This window comes from Sebastes fasciatus, chromosome 10 (assembly GCF_043250625.1).
Source record: "Sebastes fasciatus isolate fSebFas1 chromosome 10, fSebFas1.pri, whole genome shotgun sequence".
Lineage (NCBI taxonomy): Eukaryota > Metazoa > Chordata > Actinopteri > Perciformes > Sebastidae > Sebastes > Sebastes fasciatus.
This window is the reverse complement of record NC_133804.1, coordinates 20,085,790-20,112,117: the sequence shown is the minus strand read 5'-3', so window position 1 is coordinate 20,112,117 and position 26,328 is coordinate 20,085,790. Positions and strand designations below refer to the sequence as shown.

The window sequence follows — 26,328 nt, the reverse complement described above, 5'->3', positions numbered from 1 at the left end:
GGGAGTGGGCAAATATGCTGCTTTAAGCAAATGTATGTACTGTATATAATAATTATTGGAAATCAATTAACAATGCAAAACATTGACAAACATTGTTCAGAAACCCTCACAGGTACTGCATTTAGCATAAAAATATATGCTCAAATCATAACATGGCAAACTGCAGCCCAACAGGCAACAACGGCTGTCAGTGTGTCAGTGTGCTGACTTGACTATGACTTGCCCCAAACTGCATGTGATTATCATAAAGTGGGCATGTCTGTAAAGGGGAGACCTGTGGGTACCCATAGAGCCCATTTTCATTCACATATCTTAAAGTCAGAGGTCAAGGGACCCCTTTGAAAATGGCCAAGCCAGTTTTTCCTCGCCAAAATTTAGTGTAAGTTTGGAGCATTATTTATCCTCCTTTGTGACAAGCTACTACAACATGGTACTGATGGATTCTTTATGTTTTCTAGTTTCATATTGACAACCCTATTAATAATGAATAATAAACAACATGTATATTATTTATTTTTCTGAAGAATAACTGACAAAGCTTAAAAGTTTAAGGTAAAGCCAAATCACATCAGTTTTTAATGTTAAAAGGTACAGTGTGTAGGATTTGGTTTTACACTCTGTAGCTCACGTTATCGCAGTTTCACAAGCATGTCGGAAAAATGCGGTGGCCTTCAGGTAACGTAGAAACGCGAAAGGCTCTTTCTAGAGTCAGTGTTTGGTTTATTTGTTCTGGGCTACTGTAGAAACATGAAGGAGCAACATGGCGGACTCTGTGAGAGCTCCCTATGTAGATATGAAGGGCTCATTCTAATATAATGATAACAAAAACACAATGATTCTTAGTTTCAGGTAATTATACACTAATAAAAACAGAGTTATGAATATATTCAATTTCTGCCCTCAAAATGTTACACACTGTTCCTTCAAAGATAGCATGATTTCTCTCGGAGAGCAACTGAATCTTTTGAAATGATGAATATTCAACATACTGTATAGCTGTGAAAAATGAATAAAATACTGAATGTGTCCGCACTAGATTAAAAACAGATTAATTCTAAAATGCTATACATCACCACAGAAAAAAACGTTACTAAAGTTCATGATACAACATCTCTACCAACACACCGTATGTATCCTATTAACGGATAATAAACTTTCAGTCATCTAAAGTAGAAACCTTTCAGGGCTACATTCATCTGTGCTCTTATTGATTTTATATTGCTTTTTTTTTTTTTTTTAATTTAGCAGGGAAACTCATCTTGTGCTCGCTGAAAGAACAAAATGTACAGTCGTTTTTTAATGACATCGGAGAACAGAGCACCCTACTGCAAATACAAATGATTTGCCATAGTGAGGCAAATTGTCGTTTTTTATCTACTCACTGTTTTATTGAACCACACAACCAGATGGCAAATGCTGCTTCGGCTTCATGTGGATGTGAGGAACACATCTTTTATGTAGAGAATTAACGAAAAAGCCCGATTGACAAAGCTCAAATCTATTTGATTTGTACTCTGTGATCTAGTCCCTATCAATAACTGGCTTTGTTTGCCTCCGCTGCATCCGTTTAACTGAAATTCAATTGATCTGCTTTTTGCAAGATATTAATCGTCCCAACTACTGTGAATATATGAAAGACATATTCAGTAAAGGGCCTATGCATCCATCACTATAAATACTTGCTGAACAAACATGTGACCATGACTTGGTTATCTTTCTGAACATATGCTGCTTTGAAACTAACACAATTAGCTTTAATTTAGCCCATAACATGAGAAACATGGACCTAAAGACTGAGAGGACAAAATTACTGATTCAGAAAGACCACGCTGTCTTCTCCAAATCTCACTTGACATTCTCGACGCTGCACTGTGGTCGAGTGTGAGCTTATGTATCGATCGCTCGCTGCACCTGCTTGGCTCCGCAGTTAAACTGTCAGAGCTGCAGAGAACTTCAGGAGCTCACGGAGGCAGCGGGGTGTAACCCACCTTGTCCCCATCTGAAACCTGCCCAGGCATCTGAGCAGACGCAGGCCTGACTAATAGCTTGGCCGAGGCGCTGTGGTGAGCCATTTGAGCCGAGGAATCAGACGGAGGAAATGCCTGCGGACAAGGCCAGCCAGCGCTAAGATTGATTCTGTGTTAAATGGCCCATGCTATTTTCTTCACACAATACTTTCTTTTCATTACAGTGATTTCATTTAGATGGACAATCCGTGAGAGGGACAACGTGTGACAATGAACGAAGCTTAAGTTGCATCTCAGGCGTGCCGTGGGAATATCGTGTATTTCCTGGGTCTTAACCACAAGGCCATCTGAGCTCACTGTACATACAGTATTATATTATACAGTATATGTGGAGGTAATTCACAGTCATGTTATAAACAGCTGACCCAGGCCTATATACTGTATACAAGCAAGTCCACTGCAGATTGTTGTGGGCGCAATTAGTGAGCTTGTCCTTCGGCCCTTTTCCAATTTCAACAGCTCTTTAAAGCTTCAGTAGGCAGAATTTTTTGGCATCATTGGGCAAAAATTCCATAATAACCTTTCAGCATATTGTAATTCAAGTGCTCTGAGAGACAACTGAACTTCTACACCTCCTCATGGCTTTGTTTTCAGGCTTTAAAAAACTACCTCGTGACAGGAGACTTTGGCCAATCACAGGTCGTTTCAGAGAGAGCGTTCCTATTGGCTGTGCTCCGGCTGGTGGGCGGTGTTTGGTATTTCCTCAACTGATCTCAACATGACTGCTGGATCACAAACTTTCTCATTTCACAGCTAAACAATACACTACAAGATGTTCCTGAAAACATTTGAGGCAAGAAATAGGCATTACAGTAACAGTTTGATCGGAGTTCCCGACTGCTCAGAGACGGCAGCTGGATGGCAGGTTCTAGCTCGGTTCTGATTGGTTGTTTTCCTCCGGTCTGTCAAATCTTGCAGATGCCATTATGAGCACCGGAGGACACCGAGGCACATGATTTTTTTCATGTTATCTGTCTCATGTACTACTGTCAGGATATAGCGACCGTTTTATAAAAATAACTTTTCTCAATCATATTTGCTCCAATCTCACCTACTGCTGCTTTAATTGAAGCCGCATGGGGAAAAAAACATAACATCATTTAGCTGGAAAGGAGGAATATCTGGACGGAAAGTAGGCTACACTCCTAGAAATCAGTATGGCAAAATGTTCTTTAAATAAAAGAAAATATGCACAACAGCAAAGAGAGTAAATTTGAGATGAATGGAACCAAACTCTATTAGAAATTGCTGATTGTAATTTGCTTTTTCTGTCACTTCATAATACCATTTTCCTATTACATGTAATATAATAATATATATGCTGAGCTGAATCGGAGGCAAGAAAAACAAATTACATGTTGTCAGTAATTTGCTTGTAATTATTGGCTTCCACCCCAGTTCCTGGAAAATATAGGAATAGCTGAATCAAAGCACTTAGCAAAGATAATAATACTGTCATGAAGAGAAAATTGGAAAATTATCCATTCTTCACAATGTCAAAAATAAAATCAGCCCATTAGTTGTTCCTGGTCGTAAGGGAAAATATTTGTAAAATAACAAAATATGATTTAGTTTGTGTCTGCAATCCGTCATGAGATTAGGAATCAAAGGCTTCCTGACACTGACCTTGGCCTGCGAGTTGAGCATGCCCAGCTCCAGCTCGTTGTTACGGCGACGGCTGTTGGCCTTGCAGAGGCGTATCAGGCCGGACTTGATGCGGAGGACCAGGTAGTAGAAGGACTTTGGGCTGGGAACCAGGTTGAAGGGGACGGGCAGGGTGCGGCCCTCGTCAAAGTAGGAGAGCCACAACTTGGCTCGGGCAAACTTCCACTCCACGTCCGCATCCTCCTGCAGAGACGGACGGACAGAGACAGGGCGTATTTGAAATAAGCAGCGCTTTGAACACATCAGATTATAGAAACCTTTGAGTTACTTATTTACTTACTTCTAGTTCTTGGACTATTCAGTTTTTTTGTGACAACTTCCCAGTGAGAATCCTGCTTCTATTTGTATTCAGTGTTTTTGTTTGTTATCTCCTCCAGGAGATTATGTATTCGGTCGTGTGTACATGCATGCGTCTGTCCTCGGCTAATCTCGCATAATGCTGGACCCATCAGCCTAATATTTTTTGTGGTCATTTATGACTGTATGCTGAAGAACATATTTTAGTGACAACATATTTTATTGACTGTTTTATACCCTCACTGACTGCTGACTACTCACTACTCTTAACCGGCCGGTAGGGGCTGCAAGTGACCAACAACTGCTTCAGTTTGGACTCTTGTTTCCACTATGGATTATGAATTGTTCCTTTCTTAAATTGCAATCAAGGTAAGACAATTGTATGTATGTATGTATGTATGTATGTATGTATGTATGTATGTATGTATGTATGCATGTATGTATGTATGTATGTATAACTGCCGCTTAGCAAATGACAAAACTGAGCCGAGTTCTGAGTACAACGCAGTGCGTCTTCTTATGTCGGTGGGAGGAGAGCTTGTTAGCAGCTACTGGGCAGGTTGTTGTTTTTTTGGGTGATTTATTTGTCATTTCATTTTGATAATTTAATGGTCTGCATCCGAAGAACGAGATGCCGCTTGGCCGCTGATCAGCGGGCAGAGAGAGAGACAGTGGGTGTAGAGCCGGCATATTTTCACATGCAACTCTCTGAATTAAGGGTTTATTGTTGGGTGATTGTTGGAACATTGGAAAAAGACTAACCATGACAGTTTTGGTGAGTTTTAGTTTGAATGAAGTGTGTTTTACAATGAGTTAACAAGGCAATTAAGCTAGTCTGAGCAGCGAAAGAGAGAAACATATAGGTGTACAGTTGTATTTTTCTATTTAAAAAGGAGAATAGGTGTAAGAATATTTCCTTTTCTTGACATTTTGAGAGTTTATTTTGTTAATTTATTAGGGCTTGTGGAACGTAGCGAACTCGCAGCTCGAACACATCTCTGAGCTGAAACTACAAGACACACCTGCACGAATATATTCGGCAATCGTCCCGAGTCCAGTCCTGCGGTGTGTTTGGCTAACAGAGCTAACAGCTAACGGAAGTAAACACAGTTTCTGTTCAGAGGAAGCGTTAAACAGTCGACATGAAGCGTTACACAGTGAACTGCAGTTTAGCTGCACGGAGCCGGTGCAGACAGCTGCATAGATTAAATTGAGAGCATATCAGTTGAATGAGATGTGCGAGTAAAAAAACGCATCTGACACACTTGTGGTCTAGACAGGGGGTTAGACAGTTGTGGTTTGTATTCATTCAATGAAACATTACAGTCTTTTCAGACACACTTGGCAGAGATATGAGTGCACTTTTCTATTTGCCATTGCATTGATTTTTTTTATGGCTCGTGGATTTTCAACTCACTCTCTAATTCTCCTGCAGGCTCAGAGGTGATCAAACATTGATCCCTATTGACCTGTTGACAATATCATACCTTTTCTATATTGACTGATCCTCTTATTTATGTACCTCTATCTCCTGGTAGGAGCTGTTGATCATAGCAATGAGCATGTTGAGGAGGACGACCACCATCGTGACATTATAGACTCCGTACAGCACGTAGCCGATGTTCTCTATGAACTTATGGTCGTACTTCAGCACCACCGAGATCACTTCAGACAGCCCGAAGATCGACCAGAAGAGAGTCTTAAAACTTTCTTCCACCCTGCAAAAGGAAAGAGAGAGAAGATGTGGCAGTAAGAAAACAGCACATGATAGTGAAGACACACATAAAAGTCGACCATGTTAGCTGCTAATTGCGCTCTGACACAGACACATGCACACATACGAGCACACAAAATGCATTTAAATGTTGTGAGGTTTATGAGGTGGCACTGATGAAATAACTGATGAGTCATGTCCAATTTGGACACATTATCCCATTATCCCTCTCACGCATACACGTACATGAAACATGTTTGACTTCTGCAAAATTGAAAAAGTAGGAAATGACTCGACTTCAGCATTTGAGATAATTTGGTTTCTACAAGTCAGTTCATTAAGCCTGTAGCCTTGTCCTATGTTGACCTTTAAACAAAATAGATGCTGAAATGTCACTGCAGTTAATGGGGAAACAATAAAGGTTTGTTTTTCGCTCCATAACTTAAAATAAATGTGTGTGGTCTTTTTTGAGGGGTGTCAAGGATGTATCTAACAAGATAAACAAAGAAACATTTCAACCCAGAGTTAATTAAAGTCAATCAAAAGACATTTTTCATGGTGGTCAAGTGTTTGTTCTTCAGTTTAATTTGAGTATCATTGTGAATAGGGCTACACAATTAATACAAATTTGATCATTCATCATTTGATGCCTGGAACACCTCCCTAGGAAGGCGCCCAGGGGGCATCCTTACTAGATGCCCAAACCACCTCAGCTGGCTCCTTTCAACGCAAAGGAGCAGCGGCTCTACTCCAAGTTCCTCACGGATGACTGAGCTGCTCACCCTATCTCTAAGGGAGTCATCCTCCTGAGGAAACCCATTTCAGCCGCTTGTACCCGCAATCTATTTCTTTCGGTCATGACCCAGTCCTTATGACCGTAGTGGGAGTAGGGACGAAGATTGACCGGTAGATCGAGAGCGTTGCCTTCTGGCTCAGCTCTCTTTTCGTCCCAACGGTGCGGTAAAGCGAATGCAATACCGCCCCCGCTGCTCCGATTCTCCCGCCAATCTCAAATCGCAGGAGGCACAATATTTGTTAAAGGTGAAATGTGTGTCAAAAATACCATTTTAAATTAAATATTGTGGTGCTGCAGAGATGTCCTGGCCAACACATCATATTCTACAGCCTTAACAAAACATCTTTGCTTGGTACAGATCCCAGCAACAAATCACAACATAAGCATTTTAATAATGTTTTTAAATGAAAATAATGAAGATGAAGAATAATTCTGAAAAAAATTAGCATTGCCCCTAACATCGCAATTGCAATATTAGTCAAAATAATCACAATTTGTTTTTGTGAATACAATTTCTGAGACTGTTCATTGTAGAGACACCAGGCAGCAGTTGTGGTTGAAATACCTAAAGTTCTTCTTTTCCTCCTGAAAATTACATATGAAAAATCAAACTCTGCAACTTTTACAAATGTACTTTGCTTTTTCCTGAGGTCCACAGTCAAATCTCCAATCAGCCCGAGGCTTCATTTTCTGACATTGACTCAAGGTAAAACAGCATAACGCTGCAAGACCTGTCAACATTGACATTCAGCTACATGTCTGTCGTTAAATATTCCATGAGTGGCAGGCATGGGCTCGAGATGACAGAGGGGGGGCGGCGCCTGCTTGGATAGCTGGAGGGGTTGGAGGTGGAAGGAGGCTGTGGGGAGAGAGACGCTCTATAGGATCCTGGTCTGAGGCTGTGGGCGTCTTCTAACTTAACTTCTTTCAAAGAGACACAGTTTCATTGTCAAGCAGAGAGCTAGGTGAAGGCACAGAGAGAAGAATCACAACCTCAACAAGGATTAGACAGACACACAGACAGACAGACAGACAGACAGACAGACAGACAGACACACAGACACACAGACACACACACACACACACACACACACACACACACACACACACACACACACACACACACACACACACACACACACACACACACACACACACAGAGAGAGATTCCTCTGGGTACTTCAGCTTTGACCTTTCAGGCAGAAAGCAAAACACTCTTCAACCTTCAAGACCAGATCTGTGTGTGTTCTCTCTCTCTCTCTAACTAGGCTGCAAAACATCTAAGGATACGCTGCGCCTTTATCCAACACATTTCCTTGAAAAATACTTTGGTTTTCTGGGTTACGCATTGATGCTTCCACCTGGTAGAAATAAACAGATGGAACTCTGCAATTATATTGTGAAAAGAAATCCCTTTACTGTCTTTTCTTGCATCACGTTTAGCCTAGAACAACCCTGTTCCTTGTTGTTGCTCATTAGAAACACCCGTGAATTACTCCCTGTGTCAGACTGGCCTTGAAACTATTCCCTTGGCATCTCTGAACTTTAGCTGAATGGCATGATTAATGGTCAGTGCATACCATGTATTTATAGCTTTAACATGAATCTGCTCAACCTGCTAACATGACAGATGTCCTTATGATATCATGCCTAGGATAACTGTTCTCAATCAGTGTCTTACTATGAGTGATGGGCTCCTACATGAAGCATGGATGTATAATAAGAGCTGGATACCGGACCCAAAGATTGCACCTATTCATTTCAATGAGAATTGCTCGCCTGGCGCATACGCAGAAAACGTTTTCTAGGGTTTACTTCGGGGGTATGCAGCCCACTGAATATGCGCAGTAGTGATTCTCCTGCTGGCCTCGCCCGCAAGTTCACGCTCGGCCCATAGACTTTACATTGTGATGACGTCACAGATCTCAAAATCGCTTTTCTCAGCTCGAGGAAAGTTTTACAAATATAATCCATGGATCAAAAATTAATAATAGAAAGAGTCATAATCAACCTTGTTTGCCGTTCGAGGTGTCCTGTCATCAGTTTTACAGATGTCTCTTTCACAAAGGTACTCTATGGGGAAAATGCCTTTTGGGCCTTTTTAGATACTTTTCGCTGCAATACCGTGAGTGGCTACTGGAATAAATTGGAAGCAACGCTGAGCGGCGGCACGGTATCCAGGTCTTATTATACATCCATAACATTAACACACAATTTTCTGCCAAACGGAACGACTTCGGTTATTTCACATTTCAGATTTTTGTATTTCTCATTGGTTTTAAGTGGACGGGACTCAGAATTTAGCATCATATGAATCGGAACAGTCGGTGGCCGCGGTCAAATCTGATCAAACTACACCCACCAACCCTGTCTCCTAAAAATTCCTTCACTAAATTGTTTTGCCATTTATGTTGTGCTGGTAAACGTAATCATTGCCTGTATTATGTTCACAAGCAACACTTGTTTTTAGTGAATGAAGTTCGACATTTATGTACTGCAGGGGATCCAAAGTCCCTGGTGTTAGCAGCAGGTTTGCACACAGATGAACTTTTGCTGGCCAAAGCTGAACAGACGATTCTTTTCTACTGAGACTTTTGCAAGTTCGCTAAGTTCCGGATTTGCACTGGTATACAGTATATTGCCTCAGGGAAATAGCCATATGCTCACTCTAAAGTCCGACATGCAGTAGGCAATTTGAGGGGGGATGAGAGGGGTTGCCAACCCCCCCTTCTCCATCCCCTAGAAGCAGAGAGAGTGCAGGGACAGAGGAGTTGTTTAGTTGAGTATGTTAGTCTAGTCTACCTGACTCATTGATCCTTTATCTGACTGAGGTTTGAGCAAGTTAGAAACTATGGCCCTGACCATGGCTCTGAAATATCAGCAGTATTGATAAATCCATGGCGCTGTCTGTGGTGCTGAAGTCGCAGACGGATTTGTAATTGTAACTTTTTCTCTGAGTCTTGTCCTTCTGTGTATTAAAAAAATACAGAAGCAAAAGAGTCGTTAGTGGGGTGGTTCGCTAGTCGCGGGTGAATGACACAAACACGTCCCCCCTGTTAAACATTTACATGACATTTCTTATTTCTGCACTCTTGTGACCTGAAAGGTGTAATACTCAAAAACTCAAAATACTAAATGCATTTAGAGGTCCAAACCAGGGGTGGGCGATATATCAAATATACTCGATGTGCAGCGGATTGTTTTTTACGTGCGATGTAATGAATGACTATATCGCCAACATCGAGTACAAATATTAATTGTCACATAATTTTTTTAAGCCGCCGGCATGAGACTTGCTCTGGCATTACATTTCTCCCGTGGCTCTTTTTCTCTGACAGATACACTCTCCTGGGCAAATGTGTGTGGCACATGAGCATGGATGCGCGTATGGGGCATGTGTTTTTGTATCTAAAGTGAAGCAGGGAACCGGGAAGCGAGTTTATACGTGTCAAGGTCGGAAAAAGTGATGGAAGGTGATAGCCTCCACTGCGAAAAAAAGACAAACAAACAAACTAGCCCCCCCATAACTAGCTTTACTTACAAAAGCAACCCAGGACTTGCTTAAAAATAAAAGTTATCTTTGGGTGAATGTGATTTGACATAAATTCAATAAGTCAGTCAGTCAATAAGAAATAAAGAATTAAAACAAAATGAATAAATATTAAATAATAAATAAAATGAATGATCATTTAAAAAAACTACTGCCTGCAAACTGTATTTTGGAGAAAAATGTAATCTCAATAATGTGAATAATTAGTCAAACTTAATGAGAATACATTTCCAAAGACCAATCTGACTTCAATATGACAGTGCACCACCTCAGAGAGTTCAGATTAGTTTGCTAGAATGATCATGCTGGTATGATCATACGCATCAAATGTTATGTTATTGCAGAGAAAATATGAAAATATCGAGATATATAATGCATATCGCGATATAGCCTAAAAATATAAATATATAATTTCTAAATCATATCACCCAGTCCTAGTCCAGACCCGCGTATTCCGTTGCAACATAGGACTCAAACCTCCCGGCACCAAGATGAACTGCCCTTGTCCTAATCCCTATCAACCCCTGACCCCCGTTTCTTCTGAGGGCAAGGACACGAGGCAACTTCCCAAAGCAAGAAATGGCAATATCAATAATGTGTTAATCAATTGTTGTCAAGAAAAAGATAATTGAAACAAAATACAGGAACAAATATCAATAAGTGCAACAAGGAAGGTTACTTTCAACGTGGATGCAGAGGCACCCACATTACAGGAACACTGGAGGCATGTGTAAACAGAAACACATTGTCAAGCATTAATAGCAGTTCTTTGTGTTGTTGTAATAGATGGCCTTGGCATCAGACAGACCATTGCTGCGAGACTATCAGCGGCCAAAGGCTGATATCAACAATACCATCTTCTCGCTCTCTATTCACATCACACACATCCACCAGCCTATCGCGCAATCAGGAGAGCTGAGGAAGGTGATTTTGGTGGCCTCGCCTTGACAACCTGTTATTTCGAGCCTTCTCTCTTTAAATAATGCCTCGTCACTTATCTGGAGCCTCTCTTACAAGATAAAAATTGCTTTCCCGTGGCTTTGAAAAATGAAACGAAATAAAAAAAGGGGACAATTATCTGGTCTCTATTACGTTATTATCTTTTTAATCAAATTATTCTGTCTCCCAGCTCTCCTTCCCACCCGTGTGAAATGCTCACTCGATTTACATTTTTACGTGCCCCCCCCCCCGCTGCCCAAAAAAAAAATGTGAGTGTAGATAATGATGAAGGGCTTTGTTCCAGGCAACATTAATGTGCCATTAAACCAGACACTGGCAGGGACAAATGCACACAACGCAATTAGAAGTACACACTCACCACATAGCTGGCTATTTATACACACTGTTCATCTGTTCGCCTGGGCAGACTGGTAGTTTCAGATAAAGTTCCAAAAAAACCCTCCTTACAGAACCGTACAAGTCACCCATACATGGCAACATACATCACACCTCCTCACTTAAAGGTCATTTGATAATCAGATGAATGCCAGTCTTAAAATGAATAAACCAACACTTAAGAAAAATAAATAAAAATGGAGATATCTGTTTTTGCAAATGAACCATTCAAGTGAGAGAAGAGGGTCTTCTTCCCTACTGGATAACGCTGATAGACGAGCAGCCGGCGCCGCTTTGCACCGTCATTTGTTATGCTCAGCTTGTTTGCTGCTTATTTGATTCAGTGAAATCTGCGGGAGATGCCTTTCTGGGAGGAAGTGCAATTATGAAAAATCTCAAATGCATCCTTAGAGATCAACAACATTGATAAATTTCAATTTGTCTTTTGCTAATGTCAGCTCGGGTACCGGTCATGTGTGTATTATGCAATAAACTGTAACTGAGATAGATGAGACGCTCTGGATGATGGAGGATTTCTGAATGAGATTATTTCATTACAAACTTGTGGGTTATGACATCATTGCGCAACAGGCAGTGAATCAGCAGGGACGGTGGGCATCTGGACAAGGAGATGGACAGTGTGTTATTATCGGTTATTAAGAGTGACAGCTCCCGATGGGCTGCACGCAGCATGACGGCTTCACGTGCGCACACACACTCTCACCCATGCAGGACACCGACAGTAAAAACTCTGTTACCACTCTCTACCACACACACATACACTCATGCCACATACAGCATCGTCTGTGTGTGCGGGGGATTGGTGAGTCACCTCGGATCTGCAGGAGCAGTCCAAACCCGATCACCGACGGGCCCAAATCAACCTCTTCCCCCCAGAGACATGCTCTCCGTCTCTCGTGCTTTAACTTTGTCGTTGTCTTAGTTCCTCTCTCTCATCTCTGCTTCTCGTTCGTTTTCTCTATCTCTCTCACCCATTTTCTCATTATCTCCCCATTGCCATTGCTTTTTTATCTTTCTACGCATCACCCTCCCTCCCTCTCTCTCTCTCTCTCTCTCTCACGCCCCTTCCATCTTTCATCCCAACAGCTTTTAGCTATTTCTGTCGCTCAATCTCTTCGTGTGATTTATACTTTTGTTATTTTCATTATTTTTCCCCCTCTCATATATTTCTCCTCTATGTTTAATCTGCAGCAATATTCTCACATTGGCCGAATGTAAATGTAAATGTAGACTTTGTGAACGGCTGCACCCAGCCTTCTGCTCGGTGTCTCTCCTTCTGCCCTTCAGTCATTAGCAAGATATTAAATTTCTCCTCCTCGATCTGTTTTTTTTTTTTTCCTCCTCTCCTCTCATACAGACAGATAAGTAGTCAGACAGACAGGCAACTATAGACGAAACATCTTTAAATATTAAATTGAGTTTAACTTTCTATCTGTCGCACCAAAGGAGCTGTCACCATGGTGACAGCCGGGGTTGGGCCTTGCCCACCTCAGGTTTTAATGAATGAATGAATGAATGCTACTCCCGAGAGATGCCTGCCTATGTGTGTGTGTTTGATAGAGAGACAAAAAGAGGGAGAAGGAAAGAGAAACTGAACAAAAACTGATGTGTGCGTCTCATGAGTGCGTCTGTTTATGAGTGTGTGTGTGTGTGTGTGTGTGTATTTGTGTGACAGACGGCGGGAAACAAAATGAGGTGGAAATAGAGCACAAAAAGGAGGCTGTTTTGGTGTCTTCAGGCAAGAAATCTTATTAAGTGGGGAGTTCAACACCACAAGAAGAGCAATTAAGAGTGTTTTGATGCTGAATCAAACGCGACATCAACTTTTGTACTTTTAATTTGTCTGCCTGCAAGGATGTCTCCACATGTCGAAGCAGTGTACATGGGGACACAAGCAGACGATGCTCAGGGAGTTTGCAGGATGGTGTCTTTATTAGACTTTCCAAAACAAAGAACACAAGGATTTGGAGACGTTTACACAACAGCAACCCAACAACCCTAGCCAAACTTGTTACCTACGATATTATTACCCGAGTGTTACGTTTACCAAATTCAATGCTTAGTTGAATTCTAAAAGCCTTTTCTACTGAAACCTTAAAAACAGAAACATTTAAACGTTTTAAAATACAAACAATTAGGCATCAATTTTAACTTTGTCTTGCTCAAAGTAAGCTAAGCAACCAAGGTTAATTTAGAAAGAAATAGAGTGCTGCAGGAATGAGTCCTAAAACCCGGAAATGAGTTAGCACTTTAGCACTTCCGGTTCCCTCTTCTGGAAGTCAATTGTTTTTTTAAATGGGTTTTTATTGAAATATGGTCTGTGGTTAACACAAGCTGAAGAGATTGCACGAACATGCACTAAAAACATTCGTGGCCGGCCCGGCAATGTCAATAAAGCAAGGAGAAGCTCAGATTACAACACACACAGAGGCTGACTTCATTCTCTGCTCAGGTAGACATTACTCCTCTATATCTTAACATGGCAAATTGTTGTTTGCTACTAAATTAATGCTCTGGATATCGTATAGAGCACCTTTAAGACCCGTTTATGAGCTGGAAACATTCAAATTCAGCCAGGGACAGGGTTTTCATAAGCTTTATTAGCTAGCAAGCCCCAGCGGATAAAATCTGCTAATAAAAGCTTTCATTTCACTCGACAAAATTGAAAGTCGCAGACAAGAATATTAGAAGCCTGATTTTGTCTACCTTTATCTGAAATGTTTCAAACACTACTATGAATTATCAATGTCTCTATAGTTAATTAATTCTTCATGTGCTGGTCTAATGAACAGTACTGAAGCGTTTCCATGACCATATGCGGGGTGACCTCCCTGCTCTGCAGCCCCTTAACTAAGATTTAGTGTCAAATGATGGTCTAAGAGCTATTTCAGAGGGATTAACCCTCACCAAGAGGGAAATTGAATTTGACATCATTTGTCATGGTAATGGAAGAATCTGTTGAAAAATACTGAATATTGGCACAAACATAAAGCGACTGATATTTAAGAGTCCATATTGGTCACACCACATGAATGCGTTGTTTTTGTCTCGTCTCTCGCCTTAATTGTAATTGTGTCTCCTCTCCTCCTTTTGACATTCAGATGCGCTTGACTGGTAAAGGCTGAACACGACACCTCTGCCTCGCCTTCAGAGCTAATAAATTCTCTCTTTTGCTCACCCCGACTCTGTCTCTTCCACTCTCGGCTCTCTCAGCCACCTCTTCCTCCTTTCAGACCCCGTCTCTCTTTCACCGAGATACGAGCCTCCCCACCACGTTCCAACTCTCTCTGTCACGCTAGCCTTGACAACTCTTTGATTTTTCTTCTTTCTCTCAGTCTTCACTTACGCTTCTTCGAACTTCATATTCCAGCCTGCATCTTCATCTCTGCATTTCTATGTGCCATCCTTTATCCTCTCTTCTCTTTTGTCTCTGTTTGCATCCCTGCCCTCTCTCTCTGTCTCTCTCCATTTACAGTGTATTACATGGCTTTGTCCTTGGCTTTAACATTATATGCCTCCTGTCTTGCCAGTACTGTCTCAGTGTTCATATTGTGTCTTTCAATTCAATTCAAATACATGCCGGTATCATTGGTATGAAAAGAAGGAAACAAAGAAACTTAATGACTCTAACCAACATAACATAGATTAGCACATAATGGTATATAAACAACAATTAAGTGAAAAGTAATATTAACTAACTGCTGGAAAAAAGCTGACGAAATATGTATACCGTGCACACTGTATGAGTGTTGTCTAAATTTGTGCTGAGCCTGTGTGGCCAACGCGTTCTCATCCCAACTCTTCACATACTGACGCTTTGTCAAACCCCTTGGCGTCACTTTTCGGTTGCAGTAAACATGTCCTTAATGTTGTATTCAGGCAACAAATCCACTTCGGTTCGCCTTAAAACGACTTAATTTGTAAAGTGAAAATGACACTGAAGGTTGTGAACACGGGACATGAACGAACAGCTGATTGTTACGTGAAAATGAAACTTAACGCATGGGACGCAAACAGGGGTCTCCTGGATGAAAGCCTTGTTTGTTGGACCCATCCACCTCACCTCCCCTCCCCTACCGGGCTGGGCAATATAGAGAAAATCAAATGTCAGAATATTTTTGATCAAACACCTTGATTTCTATATTGCAGCAATAATGTAGAGTTGACCATTGGTGCTTCCATAAAATATTTACACAATTACATTTTTGAGAAATATTCATCAGTAATGTGGATAAAATGACCAAATGTAAAAGGCAAATAATAGCACATCTAGAACAGTCAGGTAAGTTCAGAAAATTACATCACTTTACTGTAACACCAGCTTTTAAAACCAGGAAAAGACAACACTTATGCCATTTTACGATATTCAAAATCTAAGACGATATCTAGTCTCATTACACACTATCGATATAATATTGATATATTGCCCAGCCCTGCAGCCCGGTGTGTCTCTTTCGCTCTTTAAACTACGTCACCACAGCACTTTCCCTGATCGTTTACTGTTGCCACAGATGGGTTTATATTGTAATTAATGGAAAGCTCGGTGCATCTCATACCGCTGCTAAAGGGCGCCTTGGGCGTTGATATCGAACGCCGACGGCCATGACATAGCGTCGGTATTTGACACCCTGGGAATGAGAACGGGCTGGTGTGGCTGAGCTTCTGTCTGTTGCTCAGTCTGCTTGACCTTCTCTCATCCTCTCATTCTCTCTCCCTCCTCCTTTGTCTATGCATCCTGGCTGGTCTCCCACATTTCGCCTGAACAATTAGCCGAGCCGAAAGCACCCTCCTCTGCATATACATCTCTCCCTGTGGTTCTCCATCTCCCCCTCCTCACCCCAATGGACTTGATTGTGCTGCATTCATTCAGTATTATTTCCATTGTTTCACTTCAGCATCAGTATAATCATTATTTTGAATTCCTTCACGGTCCTTGACACCCCGTCGTGTCTTTTTTCTTTTATTCTGCTAAAAGAAAATATGCACTGCTTCCACCTCGGAGTATTTCAAAACACTTTGCCATTTCATTCATCTCCCCTTTTTTCTGCCTTTACCTCCCCTGTCCCCTCCCTCTCTGTCTGTCTCTCTGTGCAGTGTTGTTATGCATGGTTGACTAGAACATAGAGACCACTGCTGTCCAAATCTGAATCCGGATAAGCGCATGTGTAAATTGATCTGTACATAAATGTTTGTATGCCCGTCTAAGCGCTTGTTATAGCAAAAGTAAAAACAAACAGTGAGAGAGGGCATGTGTGAATGTGTGTATTTGCCCCTTGTGTGTGTCACTGCTAAAGTGTATTTGCACATAAATGCGTGGGCACTCAACAAAGGGCACGTGTGTTTTTTCTTTTTTAAAGTGTGTGAGTCAGATAGCTGTCTGAGTCTTTGCGCCTCTGGGGATTGGGTATGTGTGGCTATTACGGCTCAGTCTTCATTAAGCCCTATCCAGCTGTGCATGTATGTGTGTGAGTTTTAGCTTGTGTGAGAGAGAGAGTGATATCCTCCGTGGCGCCTCACTCCTCCACCAAACCCCACCCTCCCTCCCCTCTCATCCCTCCCTCCGTCCCCTAACCCGAGTGGCCCCTCCTGGGGTATCATTATTACCTCCACCTGGCTCCCTCCTCATCCTCCTGCATCAGAGCTATCAGACCAGCCGTTAGTTCTGCCCTCCATCAAACATGCCACTCAGAGCTGAGCACGAGCACACACGCTTACATCCACACTGGCACAATGTTCTCTGCTGCGACAGAGAGACAACAGATAGACGAGACATTGTTTCGTTGAGAATTCACAATTTGCGCGCATCACGAGGCGAGACTATTAACAAAAGTCGTACCGAACATATTGCAGTGGGACAGAAAAATAAACATGCTCAGACGCAAAAATGCATCACAGACTGCAAATTCTGTGAGACGAAATATTGGAGAAAAGGGTTGATTAGATTTACACAACAAAAAATTAGACACAGTACAAAAATAAATTCAATACTGTCTCTCTGCACAGTTCAGTCCAGGCTTTTGCTCTGTCAACCACTACACAGGCAGGTTGAGCTTTAGAGCCAGACTGACCCCTGGTGGCAAGACTGGCAACAACAACACAATTTAAGGTGGTTTCTGTCATGTTAAAACCGTCTCTATACAGCTCCTACTGCCAGAGTAAGAACACGACTGTGGCTCATTTAGAGGCAGGGACACTTTCTTGCAGACAGCGGTTGTCAAGATGAGCAGAAATAGTTTATATTTTTATCACGGCAGTGTTAACGCTGTTTTTTAAAATCAGCCTTGATGTTGATCTCTAAAGCAGAGAGGGGAAGTGATAAGGGGACAATGTACAAAGCTGGATTAAACATTCATGATGGAAATGACTGTGTAATGGGGATGATAAGTCACTTCCATCCACTGGGCCTGCGGTCTTTTCTGTACCTGTCCTTTGCTTTTTGAGAAGTCTTCATTATGTCTGACTCTCGAGTTGCGACCACAATATTTCTGACTGTCCGTTTCGGCTCCATTAGTCTCTGTTTCTACCTGTCTAGCTGCCTTTCTGTCAGCTGACTCCGTCCTCATGTCGCTGCTGTGTCTGTCAGCTCATCATGTTGCCTGGATCTTTGGCTCCATGTGGGCAGCCAAGCAGAACTCGCAGCGTCTAAGACCCCTGTGCTACGTCTCAGCAGAGGAGCTACGCTGTGTATGCACGGCACAGTACGTCGGCATGGGAAAGTAAAGGTACTCACACTAGAAGTCCGATCACACACCTTTTATGATCAGTGATTCTATCTGAGGTGAATGTTCGGCAGGTCATAAACTTGGAAATTGCTCCCGGGCTTCACATTCCTCACAGGTGATAGGAATCTGTGAGGATAATGACGGTAAAACATCTGCTGCATTTAAATAAGCAGCTGAGGCTGCACAAATATAACAGACTGGGTGTTATTGCACCTGGTATTTGACTCCAACTACTTTTATGTAGCATATGAGCCATAGGTATGCGATATACTACACTGTCTGGCGGCAAATTCCTAACTTTCTGACTGAATGATGATAAGCAAATGTGTTTGAATGGACAGTGTTTATGGGTTTAGATTAGTTACACACTCACTAAAGATAAGTGAATGCCCTTGTATCAAGTGGACATATAGACGCAAGCACAGGCGGGTGGACAAACAGGTGTGTAACCAGATAAGGAGAACAGGCAGGCAAGCAGATGGATAGGCAAGCACTGCCAGGAAAACTGAATCACAATCACTGTACAGCTCGCCAAAACAACTAGAAACAACAAAGCTGAGGCAATGCTCCCAGGTCATTCTGACTTTATCTTATTTAATTCTTTAGTCTGGTTCTATTGTGGAGGGGGAACCAAGATCCAAGACAAATAACTGGATCAAAACATCTAAAAAGGCATGTCTTAGTCCTCATGCAAGCAAACTGTGGTGCACCAAACTACTGTTTGGTTTACTGGGACAAACCAGCAACAGCAAACAAGCCAACAGCACAAGGTTTATGCTTATGAGGAGAGGAGACAGATGTTGACACCTGGAAGCAGTTTGTCATGGTTGGGAAAGCCTGTTAATACAAAATTAACCAAGGGCAAGAATTCAAGTCACACTATGTGTTCTTCACTGATGTGAAAAACCTGTAAGGTAAATTATGCAAAAGAGCACAAACACCATGCTCCGCTAAAGGCACAGATTGGTTTTGAACCTGTCTGTTGCTCTAACCTGGTCGGATGATGCATTACCCAACTTGCAAATAGACAAAGCTGTGTGTCACTTCCAAGCTTTCTGGCAACTAGGAAGTGTGAACTTTAATGTTCCAGATGATAAACTGCCATTACTTAGACTTTTTCACTCTGATTAGTAAAAAAACAGAACAGTATCTGACAATGTAATTACGGACCAACTTGTAAAGCAATGCTTTGCTCTATTGGATCGAGCAGAAGTGGTGTAATGTCATCTGTTAAAATCTGCAGATGTCTTCCTCTGAGGAAATGAATAATGACATGTGACAGGGGAGAGAGACCTCAGGGAGAGTTTTCATTCTGAGATGAATGATGATAAACAGAGTTGCTGGATAAGCTTTCCTACAAATATCAGACAATGACAGTGAAAGATCCACCGTCCGTCTGAAAGAATGAGCACGCAGACACGTGGATAAGCCACAACGAAGGAAGGAGGCACAAGCATTGATATTCAGATTGATGTGTTGCGGGAATTGTCGGACGGGCCGATTGCTTTACAAGCAGGTTGATATATGACACGACAACTTGTCAGTAAAAATGCGACAGTAGAATTGATAGAATAAACTTTGATGCTGATGTGGATGTTTGAGTGCAAACGACAGAACAGATTCAAGGCGTTGTATGGCTGAGGAGTCATTTTGCACTTCAAGGCTGAAGAGCTTAAAACCAGTTAAAATGTGCAATTGACCATTAGAAATGGATGTCCCTGATAATGAAGTTAAATGCAGCACTTTAGCAGGTTAAGTGCATTTAGAGTACTGAGGGTTGTTATCTCCCCCTCTTCGGTTGGATGATTTTCAATTATCAAATACAACAATAGTCTCTCCCACTTGATTGGTCTAACTTATACTGCTGGAGGCAGAACGAGGACTCTTTTAAAGTCTAGTTGTGCTAGGAGAAGACTGCTTCATGGCCAGTAAGGAGAGGAGGATAATGTACATATGGCCAGTGGATATTGCATAAAGATAAACCCTATTCTTGAAGGGTTCACTTAAAGCTGCGGTGCGTAGAATTGAGGCAAATCTGATTTAAAAAAAGTTGTCTTTATAAAACGGTCACTATATCCTGACAGTAGTTCATGGGACAGGTAATCTGAAAAAAATCATGTGCCTTTGTGTCCTCCGGTTCTCCTAATGGCATCTGCAAGATTTACCAGACTGCAGGTAAAACAACCAATCAGAGCCGAGCTGGAGCCTGCCGTCCAGCTGCCGTCTATGAGCCGGCTGTCAATCACTCACAAAATCCAATCAAACGGTCAAACTAGGCAGCGCTCATCAAATATGAATCAATATACTGTTTCTGTAATGCCTATTACTCGTGTAAAATGTTTTCAGAAACATCTTGAAGTGTACCGTTTAGCTGTAAAATTAGAAAGTTTGTGACCCGGCAGCCATGTTGAGGAAATACCAAGCCTATCAACCGGAGCAAACTATCTCATTTTACAGACAAACAGTACACTACAAGACATTAAACGACATTTGAGGCAGGAAATAGGCATTACAGTGACAGAATATTGATTCATATTCGATCAGCGCTCCCTAGTTTGACCATTTGATCGGAGTTTGCGAGTGATTGACAGCTGTCTCCATTGAATGACCAGCCAGTAGGAACGCTCTCTCTCTGAAATGACTGAAACTATGAAACTGTGGTTTTTTAAAGCCTGAAAACAGAGCCATGAGGAGGAGCAGAAGTCTAGTTTATATGCTGAGAGGTTATTATGGATTTTTTGCCAAATGATGCCAAAACTATACTGCCTACTGTAGGTTTAAGTGCTGAATGAATTCTGCATGTGAAAATATGCTGGATCATGCTGCGCTTTTTATAGAATGTATCTTAGCATTTCCCCACACCGGTCTGCTTTCAATGATGTGAGCCTGAGCCAGAGACTTCCCGTCGTGGATACTGTTTACATGGGGCTTACTGGTGGCCTTGACAATTGTCAGCATTCCTTTGCCACTAGTGAGCACACAGATGGCCAACTTTTGTCATTCGGTACAATGGGCTCCATCATATCACTGTCAGCTACTTCGGTGGCGCGTTAAATCTGCTTCAGATCACAGCTGGTCGATAAAATTCACTGCCTGCCGCCTGGCATTTTATTAAACAATGGGAACATTCTCGTACCTCAGAGAAACTTTACCAAATAGTTTTGGCTGGAATCAAAAAACGTCTTGAAACTCGTCCAAAAGCTCCTCTTGCTCTCTTGTTACTCTCACATCCATATAGATCTAAATGGATTTTAAAAAACCAATAGGCCAAGATGTTTTGCCTCATCATTAACTGCATGCCATATAAAGATTTATTTAAATCAAAGACCTTTAAATTACACCAATATCGATGCATTTTTCTCACAGCTCAGACAGAATCTACAATTGGCACCTCCACTAACACTTGCCATCCCAATTTTACTTCCATTTTAACTTCAGTCAACAATGGTTGTGTTTATGTGAGAGCACAGTGGATCTTTCTTCTGCGGTACAGTAAACACAAAATGGTGCCGAGGAAAAACCCAATTTCCTACCCGTAACTTTGTTAAAGCTGTGAGATAAAACCAGCGTTTGTTCGAGATTTTAGTGAGTGAACCATCCCATTCACCATTATTAAATGTAACCAAATAGCCTGATTGCCTGCGTTAAGGCCGGAGGGAAGATTAAAATTTGATCTCCACTGATAAAGGACTGTGGATTTAATGAACCCAACAAACGACCTCATCAAGGAGGACATGTGACCATTTATATTGTCCTGGGGATTTCCTTCTGCTATGGCCTTGTTTCATGGTAACATGGGAACCAAATCAGATACTTGTGACATGAATTCTCTTTTGGAATAAATTCTGATAGAATACGATCATAATAGGGCCATCATGTAGTTTCTGGTGTTATTTTAACCCAAACCATGATCTTTTCCTAAATCTAACTAGGTACTTTTGTTGCTATGCTAAACTAAGCTGTTTCCTGTGAAGATGGAGGTTTATTTTGAAAAGACTGGAGCGAAAAATTGACACGTGCGTTACGTGTTGCTGTACATTCGTAGGAAAACCCACGAATAATGATGAATAACTTTTCATAACACATCATACAAACAGTTGTATGAGGATACGTTGGTTTAAACATCACCCTCGTCTAATCACAGTCACTCACTCAGACATAACTCACGTGGTGAAGGCAGGATTGTACTTGGCTCCAAGGTAGTACGAGTACAGGTTGAACATGCCGATCATGAAGGCCACAAACACCATGATGAAGATGACCATGAACTTGAAGATGTCTTTGACCGTGCGCCCCAGGGAGATCTGCAGCGGGCCGAAGCTCTCGTTGGCTGGCAGGATGTAGGCGATGCGTGAGAAGCTCAGCACCACAGCGATGGCGTACAGGCCTTCTGAGATGATCTGGGGGTCGGAGGGGCGCCACTTGTTCCTGGCTGGAGGAGATGAAAGAAAAAGACGAGCGGCTGAGTAAGCTATAACTGTAGAGTCCTACCAGAGATCGTTGTGTAATTGTCTGGTTTCAAGAGAAACTAGTTATTTCACAATTTGGACAATAAAATAGGTTCAGAATTTAATAATATTTGATCAATCCTCGTCGTTTGACACCCATGTTAAGCAGCTGACCAGATCTTGTTTTTTTCCACTGAAGAAACATTAGTAACTAACTGACTAACTGAGATCTGTAGTTTCAACGGCTGAACAAAAGATGCTTAGACATGCCTTTATCTCTTCTTGCATTAAGTACTGGAGTGAACTTTTCTCCTCACTCAGTATGTCTAGTCTTGATCGTCTGCAGCTGCTGCTAGATTACTCACTAGGTCATATAAACGGTCTCACATTACTCCCATTCTCAGATCACTGGCTGCCTTTAGCATATGGGATCCACTTTAAAATGCTCACTCTTACTTACAAAGCATTGCACTTTCAGACTCCTGCATACTGTATGTGGCTGAACTACTTCAGCCTTATTCATCAGCTCTCTTGTGGTTTCTTTTAAAAGTCAGCTAAAGACATACCGTACCTATTTAGACAGGCGTTTGGGTAACCTGTATGCACCAGGCCTGCACTTTATGTATTTATTGTGTATTTTATTGTGTTTTTAGTTTGCACTTCTTAAACACATGGCTCGTCTGCTCTCTTCATCTCATATGATTTCTTTCTTGTATAATGCCCTTGTTAAGCTTTTATTGACTTACGTCTGTGAAAAACGCTATATAAATAAATTTTACTTACTTACAGATTTTACCCTGCTAACATTTTCACACTGAATAAAACCGGATGCATCATATATGCAAGTATAGCTCCAAAAGTAATGTTGAAATGGCATTTATAACCAACCATAATCATCCACAGCTGCATTTGTGGATTTAGAATTTAAAATATTTTCTGATATCAGTTTGAAATAATTGGTCTGAAGGTAGTTTACTATCACAGTATTTTTTTTTTTTTTTTTACTGTGCCATAAAATGCTTTTGTGAAAATCCTGCGTTGTTCGTCAGCTGCACATAACTGTTCATCAATTTCTTCTCTTGTGTACGGAGCAAACTTTTGGTTACAGTGGGATCTAAATGTTTGAAAGAGATGTTCCTAAAGAGCATAATCTTGGCTTTTAGGAACATGTGCTTAGATGGAGGAGAAGGTGCAGTAAGAAGATGGATTAAGTGACGATGGAAGGGGATGAGGGAGGAGGGAAGGCAACGAGTACGAGACGGGTGGACAGCAGAGAGAAGGGATAAAGGGATAGTGTGTCCAAGGAGAAGTAAGGACAGAGAGAGAGGACAACAGGGAGGGGCGGCAGAGAGGTACAGTCAGACATGTAGAGGATAACTGAGCTAGATGGAAAAATGAAATAAAAAAAGAGATGTGATATTGTAAGTGAAGACCACAAACAGAGAAAAAGAAAGTAAAAGAATGAAAGACTCCATTTTACTATTTTACTGTTAAACTGTGACTATCTAGGACAAGGAGTAAATATATTATACACAATGTGTGCTATTTTCAGTGCAGATATGGAGACGTAGGGAGAACAGCTTATAACACATAATAACTGACACTCCAGTCATGATCATTTTCATCTATTTACTTGTGTGTCATGACAGAGTCAGGCCACCAGATGACAGCACTGATGAAGGTTCCCGTAGTAGGCCACTCAGAAGTGTCCAGTCCAGCAGCCTGCAGCCTGTTTTAATATGTTACTAAAAGTTTATATTTTCTGTGATCTTGAAGTTTTGTTTAATATCCTGAAATGTATTAAGGGGACATATAGACCCAAAGGCACACAGGTGTATATTTCCAAGAAAAGCAGACAGAGTAGGGAAGGTAGGTGTTAATAATTGTCAGAGTTTGTTTGTTTGCTCGTCTGTTGAGTTTATGTCAGCCTGTGTATCTGCTCTTACTTGTTATTATGAGTACATTGAATTCACTGATTGAATGTGGTGCTACGGTCCAAGCAAAGGACCAAACAGGAGAGTGTGTGCACAAATATGTGTGAACATCCTGAGGTAAGTATTCAACAATGACATTTTTAATCTAAATGACAAATACACTCATCTTCTAGTGTCCCAGCTCAGGTTTTTAGTTATTCACCATGACATTTTTACACAAATACTCATCTGGTTTGCTTATCAGTGACTGATGTAGCACAACAATGATTCAAGCACCTCATGAAAGCTTCTACATTTCATCATGCGGTGTCAAATTGGCCTTTTCTTGGAAAACAAATTGTGGAAGATAAGAAGTGAGGCAGTTTGACATTTTGTGGAGCAGAAATACAAATAGAAATGTATAGTAATCATGAATAGCTGCAGTCAGAATGGCTAAGAAAACAAAGAAAAGAGCGCCCACATACAGGAGCTCAGACTCGGTCAAAGCAATCTCTCGTAAACACCAGAGAATTAGTAAACTTTTTAAAAACCGTTTATCATATTTCTGGAGCAAATGCTTACCGTAAGTGAAGTAGGCGACTTCGTCAGGCAGCGAGGCACTGCTGATGTCTTCGTCTGGCACGTGCAAGTCCACGTACTGCTGGGCTTTGGTCGCCTTGAGGAACGCCATGAAGCGTGCAGTGAAGGACGCCACAAAGATGGACAACATGCCAAAGTCCAGAACGTTCCAGAGGTGCATGATGTACTCTCTGGGCCCGTCGGTCCAGATCTCCTTACACTCTGACCAAATCATACCTGAGGAAGGACGACACACACATCAACACATGGACCAGGCCGGCCTCATACACCGTTCGTAGCTATACCTATGAAAAGTAATGCACTGTAATTTGTATATATCCCACAAAATCAATTTGTATGTAATTCACGTAATTGTGAGTGCAAACGCTGCGTAGGGAGGAGGTCGGGGTGGATAGATGGGTCAAAAGACACTGGACTTTCGCCCAGAAGACTGCTGTTAGTACCTCGTGTGAAACCAGAACGTTGATTTATTTCTCATATGACTTCCGTACTTATGTTACGCCACTTCCGGAGTCATTTTAACCGAAACCACAACCTTTTCCTAAACCTAACTAAGTAGTTTTGTTGCCTAAACCTCACCAAGTTTTTTCCTGTGAAGACGGAAATTTAATTTGAAAAGACTTGAGCGGAAATTGACAGGTGCGTCACGTGTTGCTGGACATTCGTAGGCAAACACGAAAAAATAAGGAATCATTTTTTGTAAGATATCACAAGGACCGAGGTTGAGGATACGTTGCATGGATACATCGTGGAAAGATGGGAAATTCACATGATTGATATAAATAAAAGAGGAGGCTCTCATACCAATTGAACGCTCACAAAGAAGCACGCGCATGCACAGATGTTGACAACAAAGCTTGTAATTTATACTCAACCATTCACACATCCACTTATAGCTCAGGTGCGGTGGAAAACCCGATTCCTCCCACGCAACCACTCGGTCATTCCCTATTTGGAGCCAAAACAAGGAGAAAATTGATTACTGAAAAGGCACCCTGATCAGTATCATCTCTGTAACAATTACCGGGCCTTCAAAGCATGCTGCTGGAATTACAATTATCCTGCTCTACCTGAGCCACCACTCACTGCACACACACAGAAACAAACACCAGAGCACCTGCTGCCAGAATTCACCCGCGGATGGGCAAAGAATGGTGCCATTACACATAAACAAATAAAAACAGAACCATACGTGCACCAACATACACAAACCGCTCACGTAATGTTGTTATATGTGTGT

At 41.6% G+C, this 26,328-nt stretch overlaps 1 protein-coding gene across 4 annotated transcripts in view; it reads right to left on the bottom strand.

The window, feature by feature from the left end:
• The window catches only part of trpc7b (transient receptor potential cation channel, subfamily C, member 7b), a 94,836-nt gene that overhangs the window by 5,386 nt on the left and 63,122 nt on the right, over positions 1-26,328 (bottom strand). For all 4 annotated transcript variants that reach the window (XM_074648828.1, XM_074648829.1, XM_074648830.1 and 1 more), the window contains 4 exons: positions 25,071-25,304; positions 22,295-22,559; positions 5,512-5,707; positions 3,654-3,875 (listed from right to left, as the gene is read on the bottom strand). In XM_074648828.1, the coding sequence (XP_074504929.1) occupies positions 3,654-3,875; positions 5,512-5,707; positions 22,295-22,559; positions 25,071-25,304 (917 nt within the window). The remainder of the gene's footprint in view (positions 1-3,653; positions 3,876-5,511; positions 5,708-22,294; positions 22,560-25,070; positions 25,305-26,328) is intronic.